We start from the raw sequence: 26,590 nt of genomic DNA, 5'->3' as shown, positions 1-26,590 counted from the left end.
ATTCAACATACATTACAATGTAAAGGTCCCTCATTTGTCACTTTCAGTAAAAGAATTAATTAAAATCAGCCCTGTGCTCACTCTACTACTACTATTTTTTATATTTTTTTTATATACACTGTAAATTTTTTGTACTATTTTTTGTTTTATGACCTCATTGATATTGTAAAAAGAACAGTAAGCTAAAGATGAGATATAACACATGAATAATATCATTACTTTCATGCTGAGTGGGTTATGGTGACAGGTGAAATAGGACATGTTTATACATGAGAAAAGTGACATTTAAAATTACTACCACCCATGCATTATAATTGAATATAGCAAGGAAAACACCATTTACTCCTAAGAGGAATAGTATGAAAAAAACTATTTTCTTTCTGTAGTAAGAGGGTTCACAATTAATGGAAGCTATATTTGTCATTCATAAGTCATATCTTAGTATATAGAACTACCTGTTACTATTAATACTGATAAAAATAGGGCAAATGGGTTTCACCTAGAATTATTTCCATACACTTTGTGAGAATTTTCAAATGAATAGTGCAATTGATGTTTGTGTGACTGAGCAGTCCCGCTCCACTTGTCATCTTCGGGTAAAGAGACAGTCTTGTCATGCTGCCCTCCTTAAATTACTCCAGTACTGAGCGGTGCTCCCATACCATTACATGAGTCTGTCTCAATCCTGTAGGAATACCTGCCCCCATAACCACCAGGAAGAAAGAGGACATCTCCATGACATCAACAGTTTGGCTAAAAGATTGCTGGAAGGTATCTATAAGTTGTTTTTTTTATTATTAAAAAATACCTGCGGAAGGAGGGCTTCAGGCAACAGAGGTGGGTGGTTGTACCTGCATCTGAAGAATGACTTTAAGGGTAAATGATGTAAGTAACTCCGTTAAAATAAACAGAGTTACTTAACGCAGTTATTTTAGAGGGTAACGAGTAATCTAACTGATTACTCTTCCCCTCATGGTAATGCCGTTTCCCATTACTTGGGCGGCATTACCGCAATTACATCCTGTCTGGACCTTTTGAAATGAATGGACTTGCCCACACACGGATTAAAGTTCATTCATCTTGAACGTGGCTCCAGGTAGACGGGACTAGTGAAGGAAGTGAATGTCGCTGCCTCCATTGGCGAGATTGACACCTCACGGCCCCCCCCAAAGTACCTTGTCCCCATGTTGATGAGGACAAGGGCCTCTTCCCGACAACCTTGGCTGTTGGTTGTCGGGGTCTGCGAGCGGGGGGCTTATCAGAATCCGGGAGCCCCTTTAATAAGGGGGCCCCCAGATTCCCCCCTATGTGAATGGGTATGGGGTAGGATGTACGTCGAGACAACATCAGAAGAAGAAGAAAAGAAGAAGAAGAAGGCGGCAGCGGCGGTGACAGCAACAAGCAACAGCGAGAAGTCCCCCGAAGTCAGAAGAAGTACTTTAAAAAGCTGTGTTGTGTTTTTTTTATTAACACTTTTTTACCCAGGTGAATGGGTACGGGTTGTTGGGAAGAGGCCCTTGTCCTCATCAACATGGGGACAAGGTGCTTTGGGGTGGGGTGACCTGGTATGGTTCAGGGGGGGCGCTGGCTCGTCCCCGCCCCCTATCCTGACCGGCCGGGCTGCGTGCTCAGATAAGGGTCTGCTATGGACTTTCGGGGGACCCCGCACCTTTTTTTAGTGTAGGGGTTCCCCTTTAAATCCATACCAGGCGACGGGACTCGAGAGGTGTCAATCTCGCCGATGGAGGTGGCGACATTTACTTCCTTCGTTAGTCCCGTCTATAGAATATTTTAAAAAAAGTCACAGTTACTTTGCTGAGTAACTAATCACTTTTCCAATGTAGTAACTGAGTTACTAACGCAATTACTTTTTGGGAGAAGTAATTTGTAACTTAATTACTTTTTTAAAATAAGATGACCAACACTGGTAACGTGTACCCTAAAAAACTGCCATAGGAATATCTAAGGACAATAGCTTTATATAGAAGCGCCATCCCTTGGTCATGTGATTATTTTAGTAAAAACTCTTGTTGCATACCTATTTATTATCTGTACAGCCTACCAAACAAGAGAAAGGAAGGATGGTCTCATGTTCCCTGAGCTACAAAATGCCTTCCTATCCCTCTCAGTATCCCCTGCACCTATCATTACTTCTACAGTCAAGAAAAAGGACAGAAGAGGTAAACAAAAATAATGAAAACGTCATTACATTTTGTATTTCTTGAGGTCTGGTGTTGTACCCTCGATCACTTGTACGCTTGCTACTGTCCTATATACAGTCTTGTCAACTTCACCTCTTGCACCACTACCTTCCTGATCAAATTTTGAAACATTGATACAGACATCTGATGCAGACTAACTGTTCTTTTCACTGCCACAGTGCATGATGCAGATGGCCATTACTTTCTATGGCCAAGTTGACATGTAGCTGGCAGAACACTATGCAGTGTAAATATTGTTGGGCCGTAGGCAGGACGAGGGAGCAAGAAAAATAGTTAATCCAATGTCTATAATGAGGGAGATTTGGATAGAGTCTTAATTTTAAAATACAGTAACAATTTACATGCAAATCCAGGCAAAAAAAAAACTAAACATGTATTGTACATTCTTCTCTGCTTTTCTATATGACTACTTAATAAAGGAAGTAACATATCTCTGGTTATACCATCTAGTCTGCCCATTCATGACCCCTGATCTGCTCTTTAGACCACTGGTGTGCCTAAGCACACAGATTACATCCACCATAAACCTCACCTTTCCAAAAACCCACCAAAAAACTTGTTTCTCTTCTCCTTCAGCTTGCAGATCAGGCACTCCTACTGGAAGCTGTATTCCAGTATAAGGACACGCGTTCTTAACAATCATAAGCACTCCAAGTTCCTGGAATGCCTGGGCGTTCCGAAATGCACGTACCTTGCCTTGCCTTGGTTTATGGGTCAGAGCCTAGCCCTGCCCCTTGAATTGTTCTATTTGGTACAATTTTCTAAGCCTCACAGGCCAATAATAAGGCTTAGGTTAAGGGAAAGGGTGGGGCTTGACTCCTGAACCATCAACCCAGGAAGTAAGCCCATTTAATTTAACCCAAGCATTTCAGGCTTATAAAGACCTGGCAGCTTATAAGGTCAATGACACCTACACAACACAATGCAATATTTTTTTAATTATTTTCAGCTGCTACCCAGAATATGTATAAAAATACATATGACATATAATCAAACGTGTTCATGGCAGCACTTCATGTAATAGCATATCTATATACTTCTATATACTCCACAATAAATAAATTCCCCTTGAACAAATAATTCAAATGCAAAAATATTTAAAAAGAAAAACTGCTCCTAGTGTCAAACATTCATAAAAATATATAACAGTCACACTCAGAAACACAAAACCATGAATTTAAAGTGCACACTACTGTACAAAACCTCAATAAACTTTGAGATCACCACATGTGACAAATAAAAATAGATCAGTCACTCACTAACATCATATGTGAAAAAGTGCCATTAATCGCATCCTTGAAATATCTTGTTTTAAATGCCACCAGTGAATCCCTTCACCAAGTACCACACAGCCTCTTACCGGACCAAAAGACCCCAAATGATATCTGTTTCGCTCCAATAATGACAACCCAGCAAAAGAAACAAATGACAGACAGAGAGCAGGCTTGAGCACTGTCTTCATATAATGATGAAGTCCTGCATCCAAAAAGTCCACTCCAGGGAGCTTCTTACAGCTTTATAAACCTACTGGGCCATCCGAATGCACCTCTGTTTTGTACAGTAGTTTGTGGTTATTGTAAAACACAGAGCAACAGTATGGGTAAATATAAATGAAAAAAATAAGCATCAAATAAATGACAACGTGCAGACAGAAAATATGTGCAAATTATTATCAAATAAAGTGTCCCATGCAAACAATAAAAAAAGTCTCTGCATCTTTTTTTTATTTCAATGTTATCCCAAGTGCCAAACTAATGTGCAAAGCTTATTATTCAAAGTGCCAGGAAAAAAATGTGCATTTTTTTTCTTCGAGAAAAACAGCTCTCCATACGCATAAGATTCAGTGTCCACTGGTCTTCACCAATCTGAAAAGTCGAGGAAATAAAGTGCTCATTCTCCCATAAACCAAATAACTTCCCAAAATTGCAGGACATTTTAATATTAAAGGGTCAGTAAGCACTTTAGATGTATATTATGCCATCCACCTTCAGCTCACCATTAACAATGAGATTTATGTGGGATAAAACAACAATAAAGGACTCATCACATAAAGGGGTTTACATTTATTAAAAAAAGGTTATTTAAAAAGCAAATCACAAGTAGGTACACTCACATTTTGTTTCGTCACAAAGTATGAAAGCTTAAGCATGCATAGAGAACGCCACCACTCCAATCTTCAAGGATTCAGCGTCCGTTCCAACAAAACCACAAATTGGAAGTCCAATACCCAAAGTGATGCCAAACCACATCCTGCCCCATTTCGTCCATACTGATGTCCTCAGGAGGTGATGCCACGGTGTTCTACTCTCATCCCTTCGTTATCCCTTTGGATTAAGAGCCACCAGAGTTCCTACATTGCTTTCACCAACATCCGGCAGTTTCAATCCATTATGGGCTATCTCCAATTCCCATATTTGTTGTACCAACTTCACTTAACGTAATTTATATTCTCTATATAATTAAAGACCTGGTAGCGCTTGCGGTGATCTGACAAAGATATATTATCTAAGTATGCAACACAGCAGGTGTTCTTCGCACCGCCACTTACATAAGCACTGTATGAAAACATGCATTTGGCACTTGCAAAATTCCAATTTCCCCCTAATACAGCTTTTTAGATGAACATCAATGCTATTGAATGCTGCAGCATTGCTCACTAGTAATTTGCATAAGCCCTGTATATAAAGCAATATAGCTCAATATGTTTCCTTTATAAAAAAAAAAAATAGACAAGAACGTGAGCTGATGGCTTCACTTTTAGTCCTGGTGTGTATAATCCATTGCAGTGTCAAAGGACTTTGGCGTTGGACTGCTGAAAAGGTGGGTTTGTGGACCCATATTAAAAAAATACTGGAATGGAGGCACTGCTATTTAACTATTTAACTATTCATTTATGAATTCCTTTGTCTTATATTGCAGTTCACCCTTAGCTATTCAATACTTTGCAAGGTTATTTCTTTTTATTTTACTGACAAATTTCCTAGTTAATGTTACAATCTTCATCCGTACAAGAAGCCATTATGGCAAAGGGCTAATTGCTGAGTGAGTTCTGAACTAAAGAGGATGACAGTACCAACCACAGCCAGAGGCAAGTGACATTGGTCATTGAGCAAGGCAAGTTAGAATAGAAAGTAAAAATAACCATGTATAATTATATACAGTAAATTATGCGCAAAAACATTACAGACCACTAATAAAAGTAAAAGAATTGCGGTTGCGGAAAAATTGCTATGTGCGCAGGATTGCCCTACAGGTTGTACCTAGGTGACTAGAACCTCTGAATAAATATAGAAGCTGCCCTGGCTGTCCTCCTACAGATAATGCCATTTACCTTGCTGTCAAGCTTCAGTACTTTCTGAGTCACTGCCCTGGAAAAAACAAGCAGATAAGAAACTCGGTGACCACGCAATGTCTGCTCAGTAAAGGCTTACATTAGGCACAAGGATTAGCTGTCATGGCTTCTGTTGACTCTGACTTAAACTATGCAGCCTCGCTTAGAACTTCCCATGCTCTACCATCTTGCAGACTTTGACCTTGAGTGTTCTTCAGATGTGCCCTACCTGGTTTCTGAATTGTTACTGCCCTTAAGTCTTTCAACAGGTTTGCACCCACACCATCTAAGTGTTGTAGTTAAGACTACTCTCTGGAACTCTCCAGGTGCACCCGTGGATAATTACATACTGTAAATATGTGCTCAGATTAAGCAAGATGCCTGAAAAAAAAGTTTCCTAGATTTCTCAGCCCTGTAGTTACTCTGTATTTGGCATCCAGTTTCTGCTTTCAGCATCATGTTCCTAAATCCTGTGTCCAGTACCTTTTATCCTCAACCCAGATTCTTGCTACCCTGCTGACTAATTTTCTCATTATGCCTGTGATTGTTTGTGTTTACCAATTATACCTGCTTGCAACCCACTTTGACCTCCAGCCTATCCCTGACTCTGCATCTGCTTAAGAAAGCCATACTTCAGCTTTGATTCATGCTCACTGTCAGACATCTCCAGTGGAATTTGCTCTCTTGTGGCGTTTATCCCACAGAACCAATGCCACGTTAGGGGCACCCTGCCAAGAACCAGAACTATTGGCTATTGGGCCTTTCCATAAGCTCATGAAAGGTAGAGAGAGGGGGTACTTATCCTAGTCTGGTACGTGACATCTGCATTAATATGAAGATGTGTAACCCACCCAAAGTACCAACAGCAAGGTGTTTTGAGCAGTCTTAATAGACTTACAAAAGCTGACGGTATATAGGTGTACAGTGGTTTGCCCTGTTGGGTGTGCTGGATGTGGCTAGCAAGTTTCAGTGTGCAGTAGTGAGACTCGCTAACCACTGACCTCTGCTAAACACAAATGTATTTTACCAGAAGTGTATTTGCTAAGTCAATTTGGGATTCACAATTTTACATAGATAGAACTGGTAGTTATTGGTGGTCTTTTTTTGTCTTTCAAAATACATTAAAAAATATTTCGATTTTGGCTTTCTAAAATATGAAATAACTATGGAGAGTGACAGAAATGGTTCAGCAACATCTCAAATTGGTAATCTTGATATCTTCTAGCTGCAAAAGTTAGTTTACATATTTCACTATTCGTACCTGCAATAACTATGGCTGACACATCAAAGGACTGTAATGTATACCCTCAGGACCCATTAAAGATTTTGTGAAATGTATTATGTTCTTATAATCAAAGGAATTTAAGATGTAAGAACACAGTGAAAAGTTTGTATCACGTTTTCTTAATTATATTGCTATTAAAGTAATTACTCTACATACCAGCGCAAGCTACACAAACCAAAATGGGAAGAAATGTTCGCTGTTTCAACTTTGAGCACATTCAACATCTCTTTCTCATTATTTAGAACTGATAGTTCCTGTGAGCTGGGGTTAATGTGGCTTTACAATCCCACACACCTGCAGGGCTCCGTTCTGCTTAAGCACTTCTAGGTCGAGTCCTCTTTTGCTCCCCTATGACTAATGCTATCTACAGATATGGTGTGCGCTAGCTTTGCAGTGACATGTTGAGAAAAGTTATCACACACTTTGCATGCATTGAGTAAATGTGCATTCTTGTCCATAACCAGGAGGGGGGGGGGGGCAGCATGTGTTGTCTGGCAGACTTAAAAATATTCCCTTATACATAATAAGCAGATGGAATGGGGAATTATTATCTCTTATGCATCTAGGCACATTTGTGTAAGCCCTTGTACACACGGTCGGAGAATCTGTCGGAATGAGTCTTATCGGACCGTGTCGTCAGATAATCCGACTGTGTGTGGTATGCATCGGACTGATTCCGTCCGAATCTCCGTCCGACCCAATTTTCCAACATGTTGGAAAGATTTCCCGACCAACTGGGCCGGACGGACCTAATCCGATCATGTGTAGAGCATTTTCATCGGACCAAGTGCCACGCACGCTCAGATCAAATTCCTACATCAAAGCTATTGGCTACTAGCCTGAATGTAGTCCCATCGTAATGAAATTACGTCATCACGTTCTGAAAGATCGGATTTTTCGCCAACTTGGCCCGACCGTGTGTATGCAACAGTTTCGGACACAATCCGTCGGACTAAATCCGACGGGCAAAATCCGACGGATTTGGTTGGCAAAAGCTCCGACCGTGTGTACGTGGGCTAAGAGCTGGACTTCAAGAATGTTTCCAAAGGCCACAGTTCTAGGGAAGCAAAGGCAGACTGACCAGCGGGCACACTTTTGAGGCATATGATGACAGGTTTGGGCATTCGTTTCACATCAGCTTGAAATGCTTCTGAGGTTATTCAGAATAGATAGGTACATTTGACCTGCGGTTGCCTCCTTCTGACCTGCATTTGAGCTTGAAGTGAAATTTGCATCACTGCAGACTAAGGAAAGAGACTGAGCACCGCAGACATTTCTCAGCATGCACTACTGAATTTTAATTATCTTTGAATAGTTGCATCCAATTAAATATACATTTTCTAGCTGTGGGATATAGCATGGCATTCAAGCCAACCGTTTTTTTTTTTATTTCTAAAGTGACAAACAACGTATAACCTCTGCCAGCATTTAATGGCTAACTCTGCAAGCTATCCCCTTCAAGCACAGTGGTCAAACGGTCCTAAGCAAAATTTTCAAGAAAAAAACAGCAATGAAAATGCTCTTCGGTAAAGTAGGAAAAGGGTTCAAACTCTTCCCACGTTTTTACTAATATGTGTGCCCATAGCAAAGTTTTTCCCTTATATACTGTCATGAGGACAGTTGACACTGTGATTGCAAAGCAGAGAAAATTTCCTAAACAAGGACAAAGAGCTAAAAAAAACTGACAGAGGTTCACCCCTCTTTCAAAACTAACAAAGATTTTGGCTATAGGGCCACTTTAATACACAGGCAATTAGGGAACTTGGCAGGGAGCTTTATGGCTGATGTTCCCTAAAAAAGATAGGTACCGGTATAACAACAAGCGTACATTTGATTTATCTTTATGCTCCAAGACAGCACAAAAAATGTTCCTTGACTCCTTCAACCAAGTCTTTCCCGTCAACTCTATTAGCCACTCCTGCCACTATAGATAGCAGAAGGATAAAACCTTTTCACCCCTGTGCTTTTTATTGATCCTTTCATAGTATAAAGAAGCTATAGGACCATGAGGCAACTTGGAAGGTAATCTCACATCACTCTTAGGGTATACTTTAAAAAGAACATAAAAAGCATGTTTACTTAAAGAGGAAGTAAACTCTCCCACTCTGATGCTTCTTTTCATTTAGTCCATTATAATAAGTAATTATCAGACTATAGCCACTGTAATCCAGCCCAAATTACATATTACTTACTATTTAAAGAAAAACTTTACTTTAAAAAACTTGTTTCCAGAGGTTAGGCAGCACTATATTAAGTATTGTTTTCTGAATCCACAGTGGAGTGTATTTCCACCCTTACATTGAGCACTTCCTGTACTGTTAACCAAGCCTCCTTCTCAAGCCAACGTTTCTAAGGCAACCCTGCTTCACTGTTCATAGCTTACTTGTTTATTTCATAGAATTTACTTGTGCCGATGTCTAATGTTTGCCTTTGTCAGACTTATCAGCTTCAGCTGATAAGACTGCAGTAATGGCCAAGCTTAGACTGTATGTGAGGTCACATGGTCACATGGTGTGTAGGCGGAAGCTCTGAGTGATTAGCAGAGTTCAGTGTTGTGCCATAGGAAGTCCTGATAACAGGTAGATAAGCACATAGAGAGTGTGCCATAAATCAGGGGAGATCTGGGCATGCTCAGTGACTTCATTCTACAGAACAACAAGGATTACAACAATACTAAGCAAGTAAGGAGATATCTACAAACAGTGTTCATTCGGGTTTTTTATGCTGATTTACATGGGACAAAGTTATGGGGGAGGGTTTCCAACCACTTTAATAGACGTATACGTAATTAATAGACAGTATCATGATGTGCATCTACACCATGGAAAAAACAATACCATAGTATGGTAAACTCAAATTTACATGCCAAATACATTGTTGCAACATCTGGTGCAGGTTTGCAAAGAAATCGGTTGGCTTACAGGCTTCTTTTGTCAAAGCCATAAGTGTGCACAGCCTATTGCATTAGGGTGTGCACCCCATAGATCAAACACACATGCATGTGTGTGTATGTGTATAAATATATGCGTGCAGGGGGAATCTGTGCAGCATAGGGTGATTAGAATGTGCCCAGGCACACCTGACACACCCTGTGCCCACGCATATGGTCAAAGCTTAATTGAACAAGCTGATGTTAGAAGCTGACTGGGTATCATGCACAGCTGCACCAGATTTTTCACTCTCCAGTTTTGGTAAATCTATCTCATTGCTACTTGGCATATAATATTTATTACTGTTATATTGTATTCTGCTTTTATGTGATCCAACTCTGTTTTTGCTTACTGCTATTTACTTTTATATAGAGCATGTGGCAACCAAAAGGACAGGGTAGGAAGCATCTTACATCAGAACAAAAGCTTTTTTGTTCCCATTGTTGGGCTATGTTGGGAAGGTTTAGAAGCTTTGTCAAGTTTTTATTTGCAGTGTGTGACCCTTTTTGGGAGATGAGCTTTTAATTTTATTCCTGCGGACCACTGTCATCAGGACATAAAGGAAGGGGCAATCTAAAATGTTAGCGTTAACATTAAAGCAATAGGGAAGGATGCATTAGGAGGACACCTGTTCCAGTGACGACTGTCAATGATGGAATTTCCCCTCAATCTGGGGTGAATTTTTTCCATGCCTGCGGTGGCTCTTGGACAGAAAGTGAAGCAAAATCTCCCTAAGCCCAGGTTCACACTGAATGAAGCTGTGCAAGTTCAGCTGAACAATTTCACTCCTGCATGTCAATCCCAATTTTGGCCGCAATTTCAGAGACATCTGTGCAGGTTTCTGCACAGATGTCAATGTAAATTGCAGCCCGAAATCACAAAAAGTAGTACAAAAACTACTTTTTGAAATCGGTGAGGTGACACAAATGCAGCGTCGCACCAATTAGAATGGTGCCATTGCCGGCAATTGCCACCGATTTGACATGTCTAATCAAACCAATGTGAACCAGGGCTTATGGCCACACAGAAATTAACAACATTCCTCCTCACAAAAATAAGTGGCCAAGGCAAGTATTTTAGGTCTGGCGTTTCTATGATTCTGGATTCTCTACACATCGGGAGGTGCGTGCCTTTTCCAGCTGCTCCTTGATCCCAGGCCATTTGCAGCAGGGGCTTCCTCCTCTGTTTTGAGAATCCACCTTGGGGCCCAACCAAAGCACATCTCCCAGTCGCAAGGTAGTGCACATTGCAATTATTATTTAGTAACAAAACAAATATGAAATAAATACAATGTTCAATGAGTTCCACTAAGTTGGTTCTTACTGTAATTATTCTATTGTAATGATCTAAAGCACATCCATGCCATTATATATGTTGTGATTTCTCTATTTTCCAGTATATTTCTGGTGCTAGCTACAGAAAATATTTTCTTATGAATACTCTTGAGGCATAAGGATTACTTGGATTAGTAAAATTTGACACCCATAATGCCTTTCAAGCACTCAGCAAAAAGGGAAGTGGTAATTAATGGTTGTGGGATCACCATGTGAGGTAACAGGTGCAGGTTTCTGTGTATGATACACGGGGCCTGTATTACTAGTGCATATGGGAAAAGGAGCCAAATATTCAAGTGTCTGTGTTAATTCTCTGGGCAGTATGATGATTAATATTATTATTATTATTATTATTATTATGCATTCATTTTTTTAATAATTTCATTTTCATCAGACATTCAATTCACAATCTTATTATTACATAGGTTTACAATATTGTTTTCTATTAAATAGTTTCTTAACTTTTGCCAGCCTTTTATTTCATGAATTAGACTTTGTCATCGTGAAATATTATTTAATCTCCAGCTTGAATGATTCCATTTTGTACCCTGCTCATTGAAGCCTACAGTTATCACCAGCCTGAAGTTTATGGTATTTTAGGGCTCGAAAACCAGGGCGATAATCTTTGTAAATTGATCAATAAAAATAAAGTGTGTATGATATATTCATCTGATCCATGTGGTATTTAAACTACTCATTTTCAATCAAAAATTAGCATAAATGCACATTAAGAAAAATACTGCATGAGTTTTATTTTTGTGTATAGTTTTTTTGAGTGCTGTCACTAATTTTTTTGAGCACTAATGGACTTTTACATCAGTTAATTTGCTTCATTGCTATATATATATATATATATATATATATATATATATATATATATATATACACACAGTATATATTACAGATGTACAGCATAGTTTTTTTGTTTTTCTACCTTGGCATACACTTACCGTATATACTCGAGTATAGGCCGACCCGAATATAAGCCGAGGCCCCCAATTTACCCCCCAAAAAACTGGCAAACTTATTGACTCGTGTATAAGCCGAGGGTGAGACATGCCTGTCCATCCCTGTGTGTGTGTCCGTCCCTGTGTGTCCGTCCATCCCTGTGTGTCCGTCCATCCCTGTGTGTGTGTGTGTCCATCCATCCATCCATCCCTGTGTGTGTGTGTGTCCATCCATCCATCCATCCCTGTGTGTGTGTGTGTCCATCCATCCATCCATCCCTGTGTGTGTGTGTCTCCATCCATCCATCCATCCCTGTGTGTGTGTGTCTCCATCCATCCATCCATCCCTGTGTGTGTGTGTCTCCATCCATCCATCCATCCCTGTGTGTGTGTGTCTCCATCCATCCATCCATCCCTGTGTGTGTGTGTCTCCATCCATCCATCCCTGTGTGTGTGTGTCCGTGTGTGTGTGTGTGTGTGTGTGTGTGTGTGTGTGTGTGTGTGTCCAGCCTACCTGTGTCCCGAGCCTGTGTCCCGAGCCTCCGCCCCGTGCCTTGCCTCCTTGCCTCCGTCCCGTGCCGTGCCTTGCCTCCTTGCCTCCGTCCCGTGTCGTGCCTTGCCTCCGTCCCGTCCCGTGCCGTGCCTTGCCTTGCCTCCGTCCCGTGCCTTGCCAGGATCGCCGCTCTTCGTCGGCGCCTCGGCGGCCATTCTAAAATTCAAAAGCCGCGCCTCCGCCTTCGCCTGTGATAGGCGGAACACTGAATTTCCCAGCAGCCTGTGTTCCGCCTATCACGGACATCGTCTCATCCTCGTACTACGAACGAGGATGAGACGATGTCCGTGATAGGCGGAACACAGGCTGTTGGGAAATTCAGTGTTCCGCCTATCACAGGCGGAGGAGGAGGCGCGGCTTTCGAATTGTAGTATGTCCGCCGTCTGTCTGCTCGATACGCTGATCGAGCAGTCAGACGGCGATGACTCGAGTATAAGCCGAGGGGGGCACTTTCAGCCTCAAAAAAGAGGCTGAAAATCTCGGCTTATACTCGAGTATATACGGTATTTGGCTATTTTTTAAACTTACAAAGGGCCAGCTTGGTAACATGTAATTATTTATGTGTCTCATCTAGAGGGCCACTGGGGATACTGAAATTCACTGTAGTATATTCTGTACTACACACAGTCTGCACTGTTCTCTTTCATATGCTGCTGGGGCGACTTTTCATTTGTACATTGAACGCAAGGAATTAGGGAGTTGCTTGCTCCTGTACCTCTGCCATTCAGTAAATATCTTTATTCAATTAATATAAGGCAGGGTGACCAGATGCCTGATTTTAGGAGACTGACCTGGGAAAAAACCCCCAGATTTTGCCCCCAGTTAAAAGAATGTGGTCCCAATTTCTTTCAAACTTTAATAATGGTGTTCCTGGCCCATTGGAACAACATTTCTGTATTTTTTGTCTAGCGCACAATGAGGGAAAGGAGGTGTGTGTCTGCTCCTGGCTGTGTACAGGGTTAGTAATGGTGTCACATGACAATAATAATTGGTCTGCCCAGTCCCTCCCCTCTTGGCTTGTGCAGACTTCATTGTAGGACGTAAGGATGTGAATCATTTGCCACCTTGTCCTTCCTTGTGATAGTGACCTACAGTGTACACCTAGGCTTGCAATCCTGACTCGGAGTAAAGTAGGCTCATGGTTTATTAGGACCAGTGCACACCAGAATGCATTCATTCAGATGTCAGTGATAACGTTACAAAACCACAAATGCAGGTCGCAAACGCAGCGCATTTGCCTGCACCAGATAGAATAATAAATTGGCACCATGCGATAAAGTTGTGTTTATTTTCATTCTTTAAAGTAGTGCATGCACCGCACCCGGATCGCATGTGAATTGCACAGGAATGCATTGTGCATTCCTGTGCAATTCATAGTGTGAACTAGCCCTTTAAGCTTGTCCAACTTACAACAATTTGGCCAAAGCCAACATTTGGCGTGGCACGATTCACATGCTGTAATAGCCTCACCCCCTGCTCCTGTCCCATCTCTAATAAAAGTGGTCATATTCAGTAGAGTGACCCCAGATTTTGTTTTGAGAATGTGGCCACCTTAGTTTCAGACTTTCCCTAATTGGATGAGGAGGTGACATCATATGCCCCTCCTCCCACCCCATCCAATCCAAAAAAAAATGTGAAAAACATTTTCTGAACAGCAAAGGTATGAGAGCCAGCAACTTCCCGTGTTTTACATACAAACCACAAGTCACTCCAGCAGAACCCAGAACAGCGCTGACTGGATGTGCACACACATAATTATGCTTCCACTGATTGGCTAAGGTTGAGAGTGTAACAGCATCTGCCTACCTCTCAGCCAATCAGAGGAAAGCTCATACTGCTGCTGAACATAGCACTGACATACTGTATGTAGTTGATATTACTACAGTACATTGCAGTGCACACTGCGGCTGAATCACTTTGTAATGGAAACAGTTGGTTTAGACCAGTTTGGCCTTAAAATTGAAATATGGGCTTTGCAAAAAAAAAAGATTATACTACCCGAGGTGGATGCAGCATTGATTCCTCCACTGGCTCTACAGTGAGAACTGAGCACTCAAACACAGTGATCTCTCAGTTCTCTCCCCTCTGAGCACAGAGCTCTCTGTTCTGCCCCTCCAGCACTCACTAGAGCATTGGGCTGTGGGAAGGGGAAGGAGGGTCTGGCTCAGGCTCTCTCAAAGGCTGAGCTAGGTGCGGGTCCAGGCTTTTGGGTGGATGCTGACCAAATGGATCACTGAACTCCTGTGATCCAAAAGAAAAATACAGTCAAAAAGGCTTTGGCTGTACTTCTTCTTTAACCACTACAATACAGGGCACTTTCGCCCCCTTCCTTCCCAGCCCAATTTTCAGCTTTCATCGCTCTCGCGCTTTCAGTGACAATTGCGCGGTCATGCTACACTGTACCCAAATGAAATTTTTATCATTTTGTTCGCACAAATAGAGCTTTATTTTGGTGGTATTTATTCACGACTCCGTTTTTTATTTTTTGCGATATAAGCGCAAAAAAGCGGAAATTTGGAAAAAAAAACAATATTTTCTTTTTTCTATTTTAAAAGAAATCCAATAAAATCAAATTTTGTCATAAATTTAAGCCAAAATGTATTCTGCTACATGTTTTTGGTAAAAAAAATTCCGTTAAGTGTATAATAATTGGTTTGTGTGATCAGGGACATATGTACGCAAATGATCATGTACATATGTGTGCAGGTGATCACGTACATATGTGTGCACATAATCATTGGGACAAGTGATTTTAGTGGGACATATGTGGGGGACATGTTTTTATTATTAGGGACATGTGTTTTTATTTTTTGGGGACATGTATGTTTTGGGGACATGTGTGTTATGGGGACATATGTGGGGACTGTGTTTACACTGTGTGGTGTGTTGTGTGTTTACACTAGACTGAAGATCAGTGAGTAAAAAGCTGTAAAAAACAGCTCATACTCACTGATCATCAGCCGGCTGCAGCAATCTGCTCTCCTCTCCTCAGCGATGACTTCTGTGTGAGGAGAGGAGGAGCCGATTGCCTAGCAACCGGCTGTTTGTTTACATCACATGACGGCCGTGATTGGACACGGCCGTCATGTGATCAGGAGGGCCAATCACAGAGCCCTCCTGCCGATCTGAGATGCGCCGTGTCCCGGTCCTATCAGGAGTAGACGGCTCCCACCCGGCCGTATATGTGCATTGGCCGGGTGGGAAGTGGTTAAAGAATTACTTAAAGTGACAGTAAATGTGGATAAAACCTTTAATGACAGAAAGTCATTCTACTAGTGTTCATTTTGAACAGCTCCTAAAGTAATATTTATAATAATTCATAGTGTTATTGGAAATTATTTTAAACAGTTGTGCTCTGAAGTTTACATACCCTGGCAGAATTTATGATTTCTGACCATTTTGATTGATAACACAAATACATTTCTTTCACTCATGGTTAGTGTTTGGCTGAAGCCATTTATTATCAAACTGTGTTTACTCTTTTTAAATCATAATGGCAACAGAAACTACTCAAATAACCCTGACCAAATGTTTACATACCCTGGTGATTTTGGCCTGATAACATGCACACACGTTGACACAAAGGGGTTTGAATGGCTATTAAAGGTAACCATCCTCACCTGTGATATGTTTGCTTGTAATTAGCGTGCGTGTATAAAAGGTCAATGAGTTTCTGGACTCCTGACAGACCCTTGCATCTTTCATCCAGTGCTGCACTGACATTTCTGAATTCCGAGTCACGGGGAAAGCAAAATAATTGTCAAAGGATCTGCGTAGTTGAACTGTATAAAACAGGAAAGGGATATAAAAAGATATCCAAGGAATTGAGAATGCCAATCCACAGTGTTCAAACTCTAATCAAGAAGTGGAAAATGAGGGGTTCTGTTGAAACCAAACCACGGTCAGGTAGACCAACTAAAATTTCAGCCACAACTGCCAGGAAAATTGTTTGGGATGCAAAGAAAACCCCACAAATAACTTCAGGTAAAATACAGGACTTTCTGAAAACATGTGGTGTAGAAAGATAGGCTGCATGGTCAAATCACCAGAAGAAAGCCATTACTATGCAAATGCCACAAAGTATCCCACTTACAATGCACCAAACAGCACAGAGACAAGCCTCAAACCTTCTGGCACAAAGTCATTTCGAGTGATGAGACCAAAATCAAGCTTTTTGGCCACAACCATAAACACTACATTTGGAGAGGAGTCAACAAGGCCTATGATGAAAGGTACGGAGGTGGATCGCTGATGTTTTGGGGATGTGTGAGCTACAAAGGCACAGGAAAATCTGGTCAAAATTTTTGACAAGATGAATGCAGTATGTTATCAAAAAATACTGGAGGAACATTTGCATTTATCATCCAGGAAGCTGCACACGGAATGTACTTGGACATTCCTACATGACAGTAATCCAAAACACAAGGTCAAGTAGACCTGTCATTGACTACAGCAGAATAAAGCAAAGGTTCTGGAGTGGCCATCTCAGTCTCCTGACCTCAATATCATTGAGCCAATCTGAGGAGATCTAAAATGTGCAGTTCATGCAAGACAGCCCAAGAAGTTACAGGAACTGGAGGCTTTTTGTCAAGAGGAATGGGCAGCTTTACCATCTGAGAAGACAAAGAGCCTCATCCACAAATGCCACAAAAGACTTCAAACTGTCATTAATGTTAAAGGGGGCAATACACGATATTAAGAACTGGGGTATGTAAACTTTTGATCAGGGTCATTTGGGTAGTTTCTGTTGTGATTATGATTTAAAAATAGTAAACACAGTTGATTGATAATAAATGGCTTCAGCGAAACACTAACCAAGCGAGTGAAAGAAATGTTTTTGTGTTATCATTCATATTCTCTGAAAAATGGCCAAGAAATCATAAATTCTGCCAGGGTGTGTAAACTTATGAGCACAACTGTATATACCTACCTGTACTTATGGTTTGCTGCTCCTTAAAAATGAGAGAAGTCAAGCAGATATACAGATACCTAGCTGCTCATTTAGTGAGTCAGCTCTAATTAGTGGTGAGTCACTTAGACCTTGTATATAAAATAAGAAACATAGTCATAGTATATGTGAGTGGCAATTAGTTTCATCTAATACAGTATGAATTCATCTCAAACATCATTATTGATAATATTATTATACTACTAATATCTATGGGAAATATTCACTATCTATGGTAACTATGGTAACAATCATTGCAATTTAGAGCAGTCATGGAACAACACACGGTGCTATTTTGAAAGCAAAGGTGTATTTAAGTATATGTAAACCCAATTATTGCGGCTGACAGCTTGTAGTTCTCAGTGAACTGCGAGGGCCCTGGTGAGCGCTGTCATCGTTCATGGATCCTTCCTGCCCATAACTACATGCCCATATCAAAGGTACTGAGAGTCTGCAGGCTCCTGGAATTGCACGTGCGATCTGCAGTGCTTTACAGGATGCAATGTAAAAACAAAATAATAAATGCACATTTTTTTACCTGCAAAAAGATGTGCATTTATTATTTTCTTTTACAAAAAGTGAACTTAACCTTTAAAGTGAATCTGTTAAAGGGTTAATACTTACCCGTCCCTCTACCCACGCCACTGATCTTTGCTCTGTTGCAGAGTTACAATGGATGAACAGTCTTTAGCATCCAACACTCTCTGTGGTTTCACCAACTGACCCCTACGTCACAAAAAGCATTTCAGCCAGCCAACCCCTTTCTTACCCCTAAAGCAGGGATATGCAATTAGCGGACCTCCAGCTGTTGCAGAACTACAAGTCCCATGAGGCATAGCAAGACTCTGACAGCCACAAGCATGACACCGAGAGGCAGAGGCATGATGGGACTTGTAGTTCTGCAACAGCTGGAGGTCCGCTAATTGCATATCCCTGCCCTAAAGGGTTTATTTAAAGCAGTAGTAAAGTCACTTTAAAAAAGTTTAAAAAATGGCTTCCTTGCAGGGTTAAGCCATAATGTACAAAAAGGCACTACATATTATGACAGACGTAAAGTGGTAGTAAGCCTCTGCAGTTTAAAAAAACAAAAAAACACATGTAAGGCAATTGCATAATGTGCTAGTATGCATCTATCAAAGCAGACAACTTCTTGTGAGCTGCATGTTCGGATAGCCTTTAACCACTTACGGACTGCCCGCCTCAGTTTTACGTTGGCTGTTAGAAGGAGGATATCATTGTTATGGCAGCAGCTAGCTGCCATAACCCCAGTATCCTCTTCTTCAGTGGGCAGTCCGCTACAAGATAAAAGAGGTCTCTGCAGCACATTTGCCATGAGATAATTTTCATCGGTGGCGGGAGAGGGGATTCCTCCCCCTCCTGCCACAATCCGGTGCCCTCCGCCGCTTACCGGCGCCATCGGCAGCGGCGGAGGTGATCGCGTCCTGTCTCCTGTTAGGTATGGAGACGAGTGAGGGGAAGATGGCCCCCACACATCTCCATAACAATGCAGGGTGGAAGCGACGTAAAATGCCACTTTTGCTCACAGCTCTTAAAGAGACATTTTTTTAAATGATTTTTTTAAATGACAAATTTTTTATTTTATTCTTTATTTTTTTTGCATTTTAGTGTAAATATGAGATCTGAGGTCTTTTTGACCCCAGATCTCATATTTAAGAGGTCCTGTCATGCTTTTTTTCTATTACATTCCTTGTAATAGGAATAAAAGGGATTAGAAAAATAAATAAATAAATAAATGGTAAAATAAATAAGAAAAAAACATTTTAAACACGCCCTGTCCCAATGAGCTTGCATGCAGAAGCGAACGTATACGTGAATAGCGCCCACATATCAAAACCACATGTGAGGTATCGCCGCGATCGGTAGAGTGAGAGCAATAATTCTAACCCTAGACCTCCTCTGTAACGCAAAACATGCAACCTGTAGAATTTTAAATGACGCTTGTGGAGATTTTTAAGGGTAAAAGTTTGTCGCCATTCCACGAGCGGGCGCAATTTTGAAGCGTGACATGTTGGGTATCAATTTACTCGGCGTAACATTATCTTTCACAATAAAAAATAAAAAAATGGGCTAACTTTAGTGTTGTCTTATTTTTCAATTTAAAAAAAAAAGTATTTTTTCCAAAAAAAGTATGCTTGTAAAGCCGCTGTGCAAATACAGTGTGACAGAAAGTATTGCAACGACCGCCATTTTATTCTCTAGGGTGTTAAAAAAATGCATAATGTTTGAGGGTTTTAAGTAATTTTTTAGCAAAAAAACCTTGTTTTTAACTTGTAAACAACAAATCTCAAAAAGGTCCTTAAGTGGTTAAAAAGGGGGTCCATCCTCTCCAACCCTGCAGCTAGCCTTAAACGGCCCATACATGTTGAAAGAAAGAAGCTGAACCAATTTCCCCACCCACAAATTCAATGTGGATGAGAGATTCCTCCCCACGGTGTCATTGTATTGAGAATACAATGACAGTAGTACTCCCCTCACCATCAGAATACACTGATCAGTGCTGTAGCTGATTGGCTACATGCGTTGATCAATGCAAAATTTCCAATGTGACGTGTCTGGAGCTGTGTATAGTGTACAGGCCAATACACCAGCAGCATGGGGCATCACAACCATTATGTTCAGCAGGGTCCAGAGGGGTGACCAAGATATTTGGAGTTAGTTCACCTTTTCAGGAAAAAGTGATCTTACAATTAAAAAAAAAAAATCATTCTGTCTATTTTGCTTTTTAGAGAGATTTCCTTTAATGTCCTGTCCTGGGGTCAAAAGGTGAAAGAATCTCTTTAACAGAGCCTCTGACAGCAATTCTAAATCCAAGTAAACTTAAAAAAAATGTTTTTGGTTATACAGGAGGTACACTTTAAAATCTGCTTTTTATGGTTAGATTTTTAAAAAAAATTGTAGATGTCGCATCAATAGAATTTACCAACAACTCAGTAGTGTTTGGAACAACCTACACAACCCACCCAGACAAGCACAACCTTACAGTACACTATATAGCTGTGCCTGAATCTGGTTTACTTGGCAAATTAAATCCGAAACAAAATCAGTACAGTGCTATCATTGGGCAATTTAATCTTTAGGCTAGGTTCACATGAGCACTGTCACACGTTTTTAATGTGTTTTAATGCATTTTCATACATCATGTGTTTTTCATGTTGTATAATAAAAAATGATTTCGATTGGCTACCAGGGCCTGAAAACACCTGAAAACACATACAAAATCCATCATACATGCCCCATATCTTCTAATGGCCTTAGAATGCATGAAAGTGGACAAAAATAGACCTGATCTATTTTTAAGAACACACTGCAGCACAGTGCACAGCTGTGATCAGCCTCTATCAGTTGCCTTTGATGACACATGAATGTGTGAATGGGTCTAATCAATATTTTTCTATATAGAAAAAGACAACAGTGCGCCACATGTATCCATCAGCCCAGCTGTGCAGAAAATATTACCCAGTCCCAGCTGATTTAAGGTAAGGCAGAAGTCATATCGCTTGTCATTCTCTGTGAGATATCTGTCTGTCTATGGGCAGATTGCTCCACATACAAATGTGGTTTTTACAAATACACAACCCTGCTTTTTTAACCTTTATTTCGCGGCCCAGATCACAAAGCTTAGCACAAGGATTAGGACCATCAATTCAACCAGGTGATTGTGCTTTTCAATTCCTCCAATGGAATGGACTGAAAATAACTGTCACTTTTTTTTCAAACAAGTATTCTTTTTCCTCCTGTTTTAGCTTCGTCATGAATTGAGCCTGTTTTAACACAGCTGAGCGCAGCACTTATAAAATCGAACTTGATATACTGTATTACAATGAATTTCTTTCTTGTGGTTTTGGTGCAACACACATAAATAAACAAACAAAAAAAGATACAATGTAAAAATACCAGGTCTGCCTTAAAAGAAAAGCAAAGCTTCAAGCCATTGTGAAAACTGAAGTTAAAATAAGATGCTCATTGTGTAACATTTTTTGTGAGATGCTGCAGAATGAAATGTTATAACATTTTATGGATTTGGTTCTAGAGGCGTACCACATTGATGCCTAAATTAGCTGCTGTACACAAGATTGTTTCTACTCCTCTCTCAATTTTACATAAATGATTCATACCTTCTGGTGTCAAATCTACTAAAGATTATTCAAATTTGTTTAGGAGATAAATGATTGTCTTGAAGGCATATTGTTTGGCTTAAAGTGAAAACAGTGGTGCAGTTTACAAAGACTGGTTTCCGGTATTGCCAAGTATACAAAAAAGTAAATCTGAGCAGGTATTAACACCTTTAGACTCTCTCTTGGCCATACGGCTTAGTAATTAACACAATACTTCCAATAATCCTCCTTTAGCATAAATACAATAAAAATAAAAGTCTTTCTACAGTTTTTTTTTTTTCACAAAACCGGAGTACATTTCAGTATCATTAGATAAGATAAAATGTAGGAAAGCTCATCAGCTTACAGCTGTATTACTAAAAAACACTGTACTGCAACCCATTATAATATACAATAAAGGATGGTCATTTTTGCAATGTGCTATAAGGTGCTGCAAAGATTTAGTGCATATTATTTGCTGAAAACATTTTACATTTATGTTTGCTGATTCAGTTGTAGTCATTTCTTATATTATAATACTCCCAAAGCAACAAAGTGGATAGATTATTCACAAAGACAGGATGACAAAATAATAGATAGGTAGACAGGCAAACAAGCAGGTGGTACTTTGTGTGATAGATAGATAGACAGCTATACCTATATATAGATGTGTATATATAGATAATATATATATAGATGTATAGATAGATAGATAGACAGGATGACATAATTTAAATAGATCTATATATAGATGTGTGTGTGTGTGTGTGTGTATATATATATATATATATATATATATATATATATAAAGATATATATAGATAAATATAAATATATATATATATAGACAGGATGACATAATTTATATGTCATCTATAGATCTATATATAGATGTGTATATATAAATAGATATCTATCTATAGATAGATAGGTAGGTAGATATATATATATATATAGACAGGATGACATAATTTAGATAGATCTATATATAGATGTGTATAGATAGATAGATAGATAGATAGATAGATAGATAGGTAGATAGATAGATATATTTAATATATATATATATATATATATATATATATATATATATGTAGACATATATATAAATATATATATATATATATATATAGACATATATATAGACATATATATAGACAAATATATATATATATATATATATATATATATATATATATATATATATATGTTAGATATAGACAGGGTGACATCATTTAGGTAGATAAACAAAAATGATAGTGCTTTGCATGTATGATAGATAGATAGATAGATAGATAGATAGATAGATAGATAGATAGATAGATAGATAGATAGATAGATGATCTAGACAGACATTTAGGTTTTCAGCTTGCATGATATTTAAGTATATACAAATAACTAATAATAATCATCTTCATAATAATAATCGTAATAAAAAAATAAAAGTATATATAACAGTATGTTCATGTTATCTTACAAATCTATATAAATAACTCAGCCGATGCAATTGTTGCCCACCCCTGGGGGAAAAGTTTGCAAACTACTGAATTTGGAGTGGACTCTCAGGGTCTACCATTGAATGAGTTCACTGCCTGCCGTGTGTCTGTTTGTCTGTCCACTTTTCAGGTGAACTTCTATTGGTCTAGGCTGACTACCTCTGCATTATTGCTGCTCCTGCTGCTGGTGTTGAGGATGCAAATGAAAGTAATGCAGTTGCAGTGTGATACACCTCTCCTCCCCCACCCCCTCCTCCTGCCCTCCTTGTCTCCATGGCAATTGTCACCCAGTTTACATCCAGCAGCAAAGCCAGTCGATTGCAAGGCAATAGAGGAGGGAAGCTACATCTTAACAAACATCCACTTCTTCTAACCCTTTTCTCCATTTGCATCATCTATCCTAAAGAAGAACAGCCAATGGCTTGGTGTCACCTCTGCTCTGATGGGGGGTGGGTGGGATGGTGACATCATATGCCCCTTGGGTACCATTTATTCAGAAGGGGTCTGCAGCCTGTAACAAAGTAGCGATCTGGCAATGAAAAGGTTGTCACAGGGCTGTCATGGCTGCCCAAGTGCTGGCAGCAGAACTTCTAAAGGCAACAGGGGACATTGCAACATTGGAGACTGACCCTTTCCCCTGCATGGGGCTGACACTGTTGCTCCTGTAGGCATGCAGTATATGTATGGCAAAGTGAAGGGGGTTTGAGGGTTTGTTTGGGGTGTCATTGTAGATCCAGTATGACACAAGTAGGATGACAGCACCATAAAAGGCTCCAGGGTAAAAGGTCACCAGCACCTGCTCACACAAAGATGACTCTCTCTCTCTCTCTCTCTCTCTCTCTCTCTCATTGAAGTTGATTATCAGCTGCTTACCCTTAGAAGCATCTTTTTCTTCCTTCGGTTTTATCACCTTGCCACTCATAGATCCCAGTTTGCTTGTAAAAATTCCCAAATGTGATCAAATTTCCTCTTGGATTGGATTCAGATGAACAGGTCAGACAATCCTCCTTGATCCCCCCCAAAAATGTCTTTATGCAGGTGTCGGATTGGCTCCCCCGATGACTAGAGGAATAAAGAAAAAAAAAGAAGAATATATGATGGTGTCACTTCTTCCTCACTGGTGTCCCCAGAATAGGAGAGCACAGACAAAGAGACGTGTTCTACCTTTCATTTCTTCTACCCCCCCCCCCCCCCCCCTTAAATACATGCCATCACCTCTTAAAGCCACAGCAAGCCTAGACACCAATGGCACATAAAGATGGAGAGAGGAGGGAGGAAGACACATGGCTATGGATGGGTACAATGCTTCTGAGACTGGCATCCTGCAGGGAAGAGACAAGGCATGTCATGGTGAGATGAGATGGCCATGGCCAGTGAAGGGTTAATTCCCCTGTGCACTGCCTAGACAAGCTGTGGGCAGGTTGGTGATCATCATGTAAGGTGGGTGCTGTGTGCCTTACCTTGCCCCCTCTGCTCCTCTGCTGGTGACAAGTGAAGACAACTAGCAGAGATGTTCCGGCTCAGACATCGGCACACAAAGCTGCCTGTTGTAGTAAGAGATCGGGAGCTCGCCGACGTCACATCAGACAGGCTGGGCTGGAAATGAGCTGCAAATAACCTCCTTATATCCGACCGCCTCCTCCTTCTACTAATACAGGCAGAGTGGGGCCCCGCCTACTGCCGGACCCCAGGGAGAACTCCACCCTGCCCTGACCACTAACAAGGTGACAACTTCACGTCCGACCCCTGGGATCATTCAGTGTCTATGGGCTCAGCAACCCCGCATTCAGTGTCTAGGGGATCAGCAACCCCACATTCAGTGTCTAGGGGATCAGCAACCCCACATTCAGTGTCTAGGGGATCACCAACCCCACATTCAGTGTCTATGGGATCAGCAACCCCACATTCAGTGTCTATGGGATCAGCAACCCCACATTCAGTGTCTATGGGATCAGTAACCCCGCATCCAGTGTCTATGGGATCAGTAACCCCGCATCCAGTGTCTATGGAATCAGCAACCCCACATGCAATGTCTATGGGCTCAGCAACCACACATTCAAATGTCTATGGGATCAGCAACCCCACATTCAATGTCTATGGGATCAGCAACCCCACATGCAATGTCTATGGGCTCAGCAACCACACATTCAAATGTCTATGGGATCAGCAACCCCACATTCAGTGTCCAGGGGATCAGCAACCCCACATTCAGTGTCTATGGGATCAGCAACCCCACATTCAATGTCTATGGGATCAGCAACCCCACATTCAAATGTCTATGGGATCAGCAACCCCACATTCAGTGTCTATGGGATCAGCAACCCCACATTCAGTGTCTATGGGATCAGCAACCCCACATTCAGTGTCTATGGGATCAGCAACCCCACATTCAGTGTCTATGGGATCAGCGGAGCCTTGTTTAGTATAGAATGTACCAAGGAGACAAATAATCTCTACATGTCTCTGCACAGTCTATTGTCGGGAAAATGATATATGGAAACCCTAACAATCCACTCTTTTTGCTTCCTTTCCATCTGGTAAATATACCATTGAAAGAGTTGTCTTATATCTGCTGCAGAAGTATAAAATAGATACTTGTTGATCCTGCCAGAAATGTTGTGAGCTGATAACTAGGGAATTACTAAAACTTTATATATATGTATATTTATTTATATATTTGTATATTTATTTATATTTAAATTTTGGAATATCTGTATATTTAGTATATATATATATATATATATATATATATATATATATATATATATATATATATATATATATATATATATTTATATTTATATATCTGTATATTTATTTATATTTATATATATATATATATATATATATATATATATATATATATATATATATATCTGTATATTTATATAGTATATTTATATTTATATATCTGTATTTTTATATATCTGTTAATCTGTAATAGACAGTATCATGATGTGAAATCTACATCATGGAAAAAACAGTACCATAACATTTATTGCTCCACAATGTAATTTTTCTCTATATGGTAAAGTCAAATGTACATGCCAGACACATTGGGGGTGATTTATTAAAACTTGAGAATGCAAAAGCTGGTGCAGCTCTGCCTAGAAACCAATCTGCTTCAAGGTTTTATTGTCAAAGCTTAAAGTGGTTGTAAAGTCAGAAGGTTTTTTTATGCATTAAGATAAAAAGTCTTCTGTGTACAGCAGCCCCTTCTCAATCCCCCTAATACTTACCTGAGCCCCATCTCTGTCCAGCAATGTTCAGGAGTGTCTCAGCTGTTTAAGATTCTCCCTCCTGATTGGCTGAGACACAGCAGTGGCACCATTGGCTGTCAATCAAAGTCAGCTAGCCATCAGAGGAGAGAGGGGGCAGTGCTGGGTTGGGGCTCTGTGTCTGAATGGACACAGGGAGCTGTGACTCGGC

At 40.2% G+C, this 26,590-nt stretch overlaps 1 protein-coding gene across 5 annotated transcripts in view; it reads right to left on the bottom strand.

The window, feature by feature from the left end:
* The window catches only part of FGF13 (fibroblast growth factor 13), a 563,100-nt gene that overhangs the window by 460,240 nt on the left and 76,270 nt on the right, over positions 1-26,590 (bottom strand). For 3 of the 5 annotated variants that reach the window (XM_077490408.1, XM_077490402.1, XM_077490406.1), the window contains exons 1-2: positions 24,622-24,776; positions 24,035-24,223 (exon numbers count right to left, since the gene is read on the bottom strand). Coding sequence is in view for 4 of the 5 variants with exons in the window: in XM_077490402.1 (XP_077346528.1) it covers positions 24,035-24,083 (49 nt within the window). In the remaining variant the exon portion in view is untranslated. Of the gene's footprint in view, positions 1-24,034; positions 24,224-24,376; positions 24,484-24,621; positions 24,777-26,590 lie in introns of those variants that run through there. The other 2 variants (XM_077490403.1, XM_077490404.1) reach the window with 2 other exon arrangements.

Source organism: Lithobates pipiens, unplaced genomic scaffold (genome assembly GCF_037356315.1).
Source record: "Lithobates pipiens isolate NorthernLeopardFrog02 unplaced genomic scaffold, aLitPip1_a1.2 Scaffold_1, whole genome shotgun sequence".
NCBI classification, from domain to species: Eukaryota; Metazoa; Chordata; class Amphibia; order Anura; family Ranidae; genus Lithobates; species Lithobates pipiens.
The sequence above is the reverse complement of the archived record's forward strand: the minus strand, read 5'-3'. Positions and strand labels throughout refer to the sequence as shown.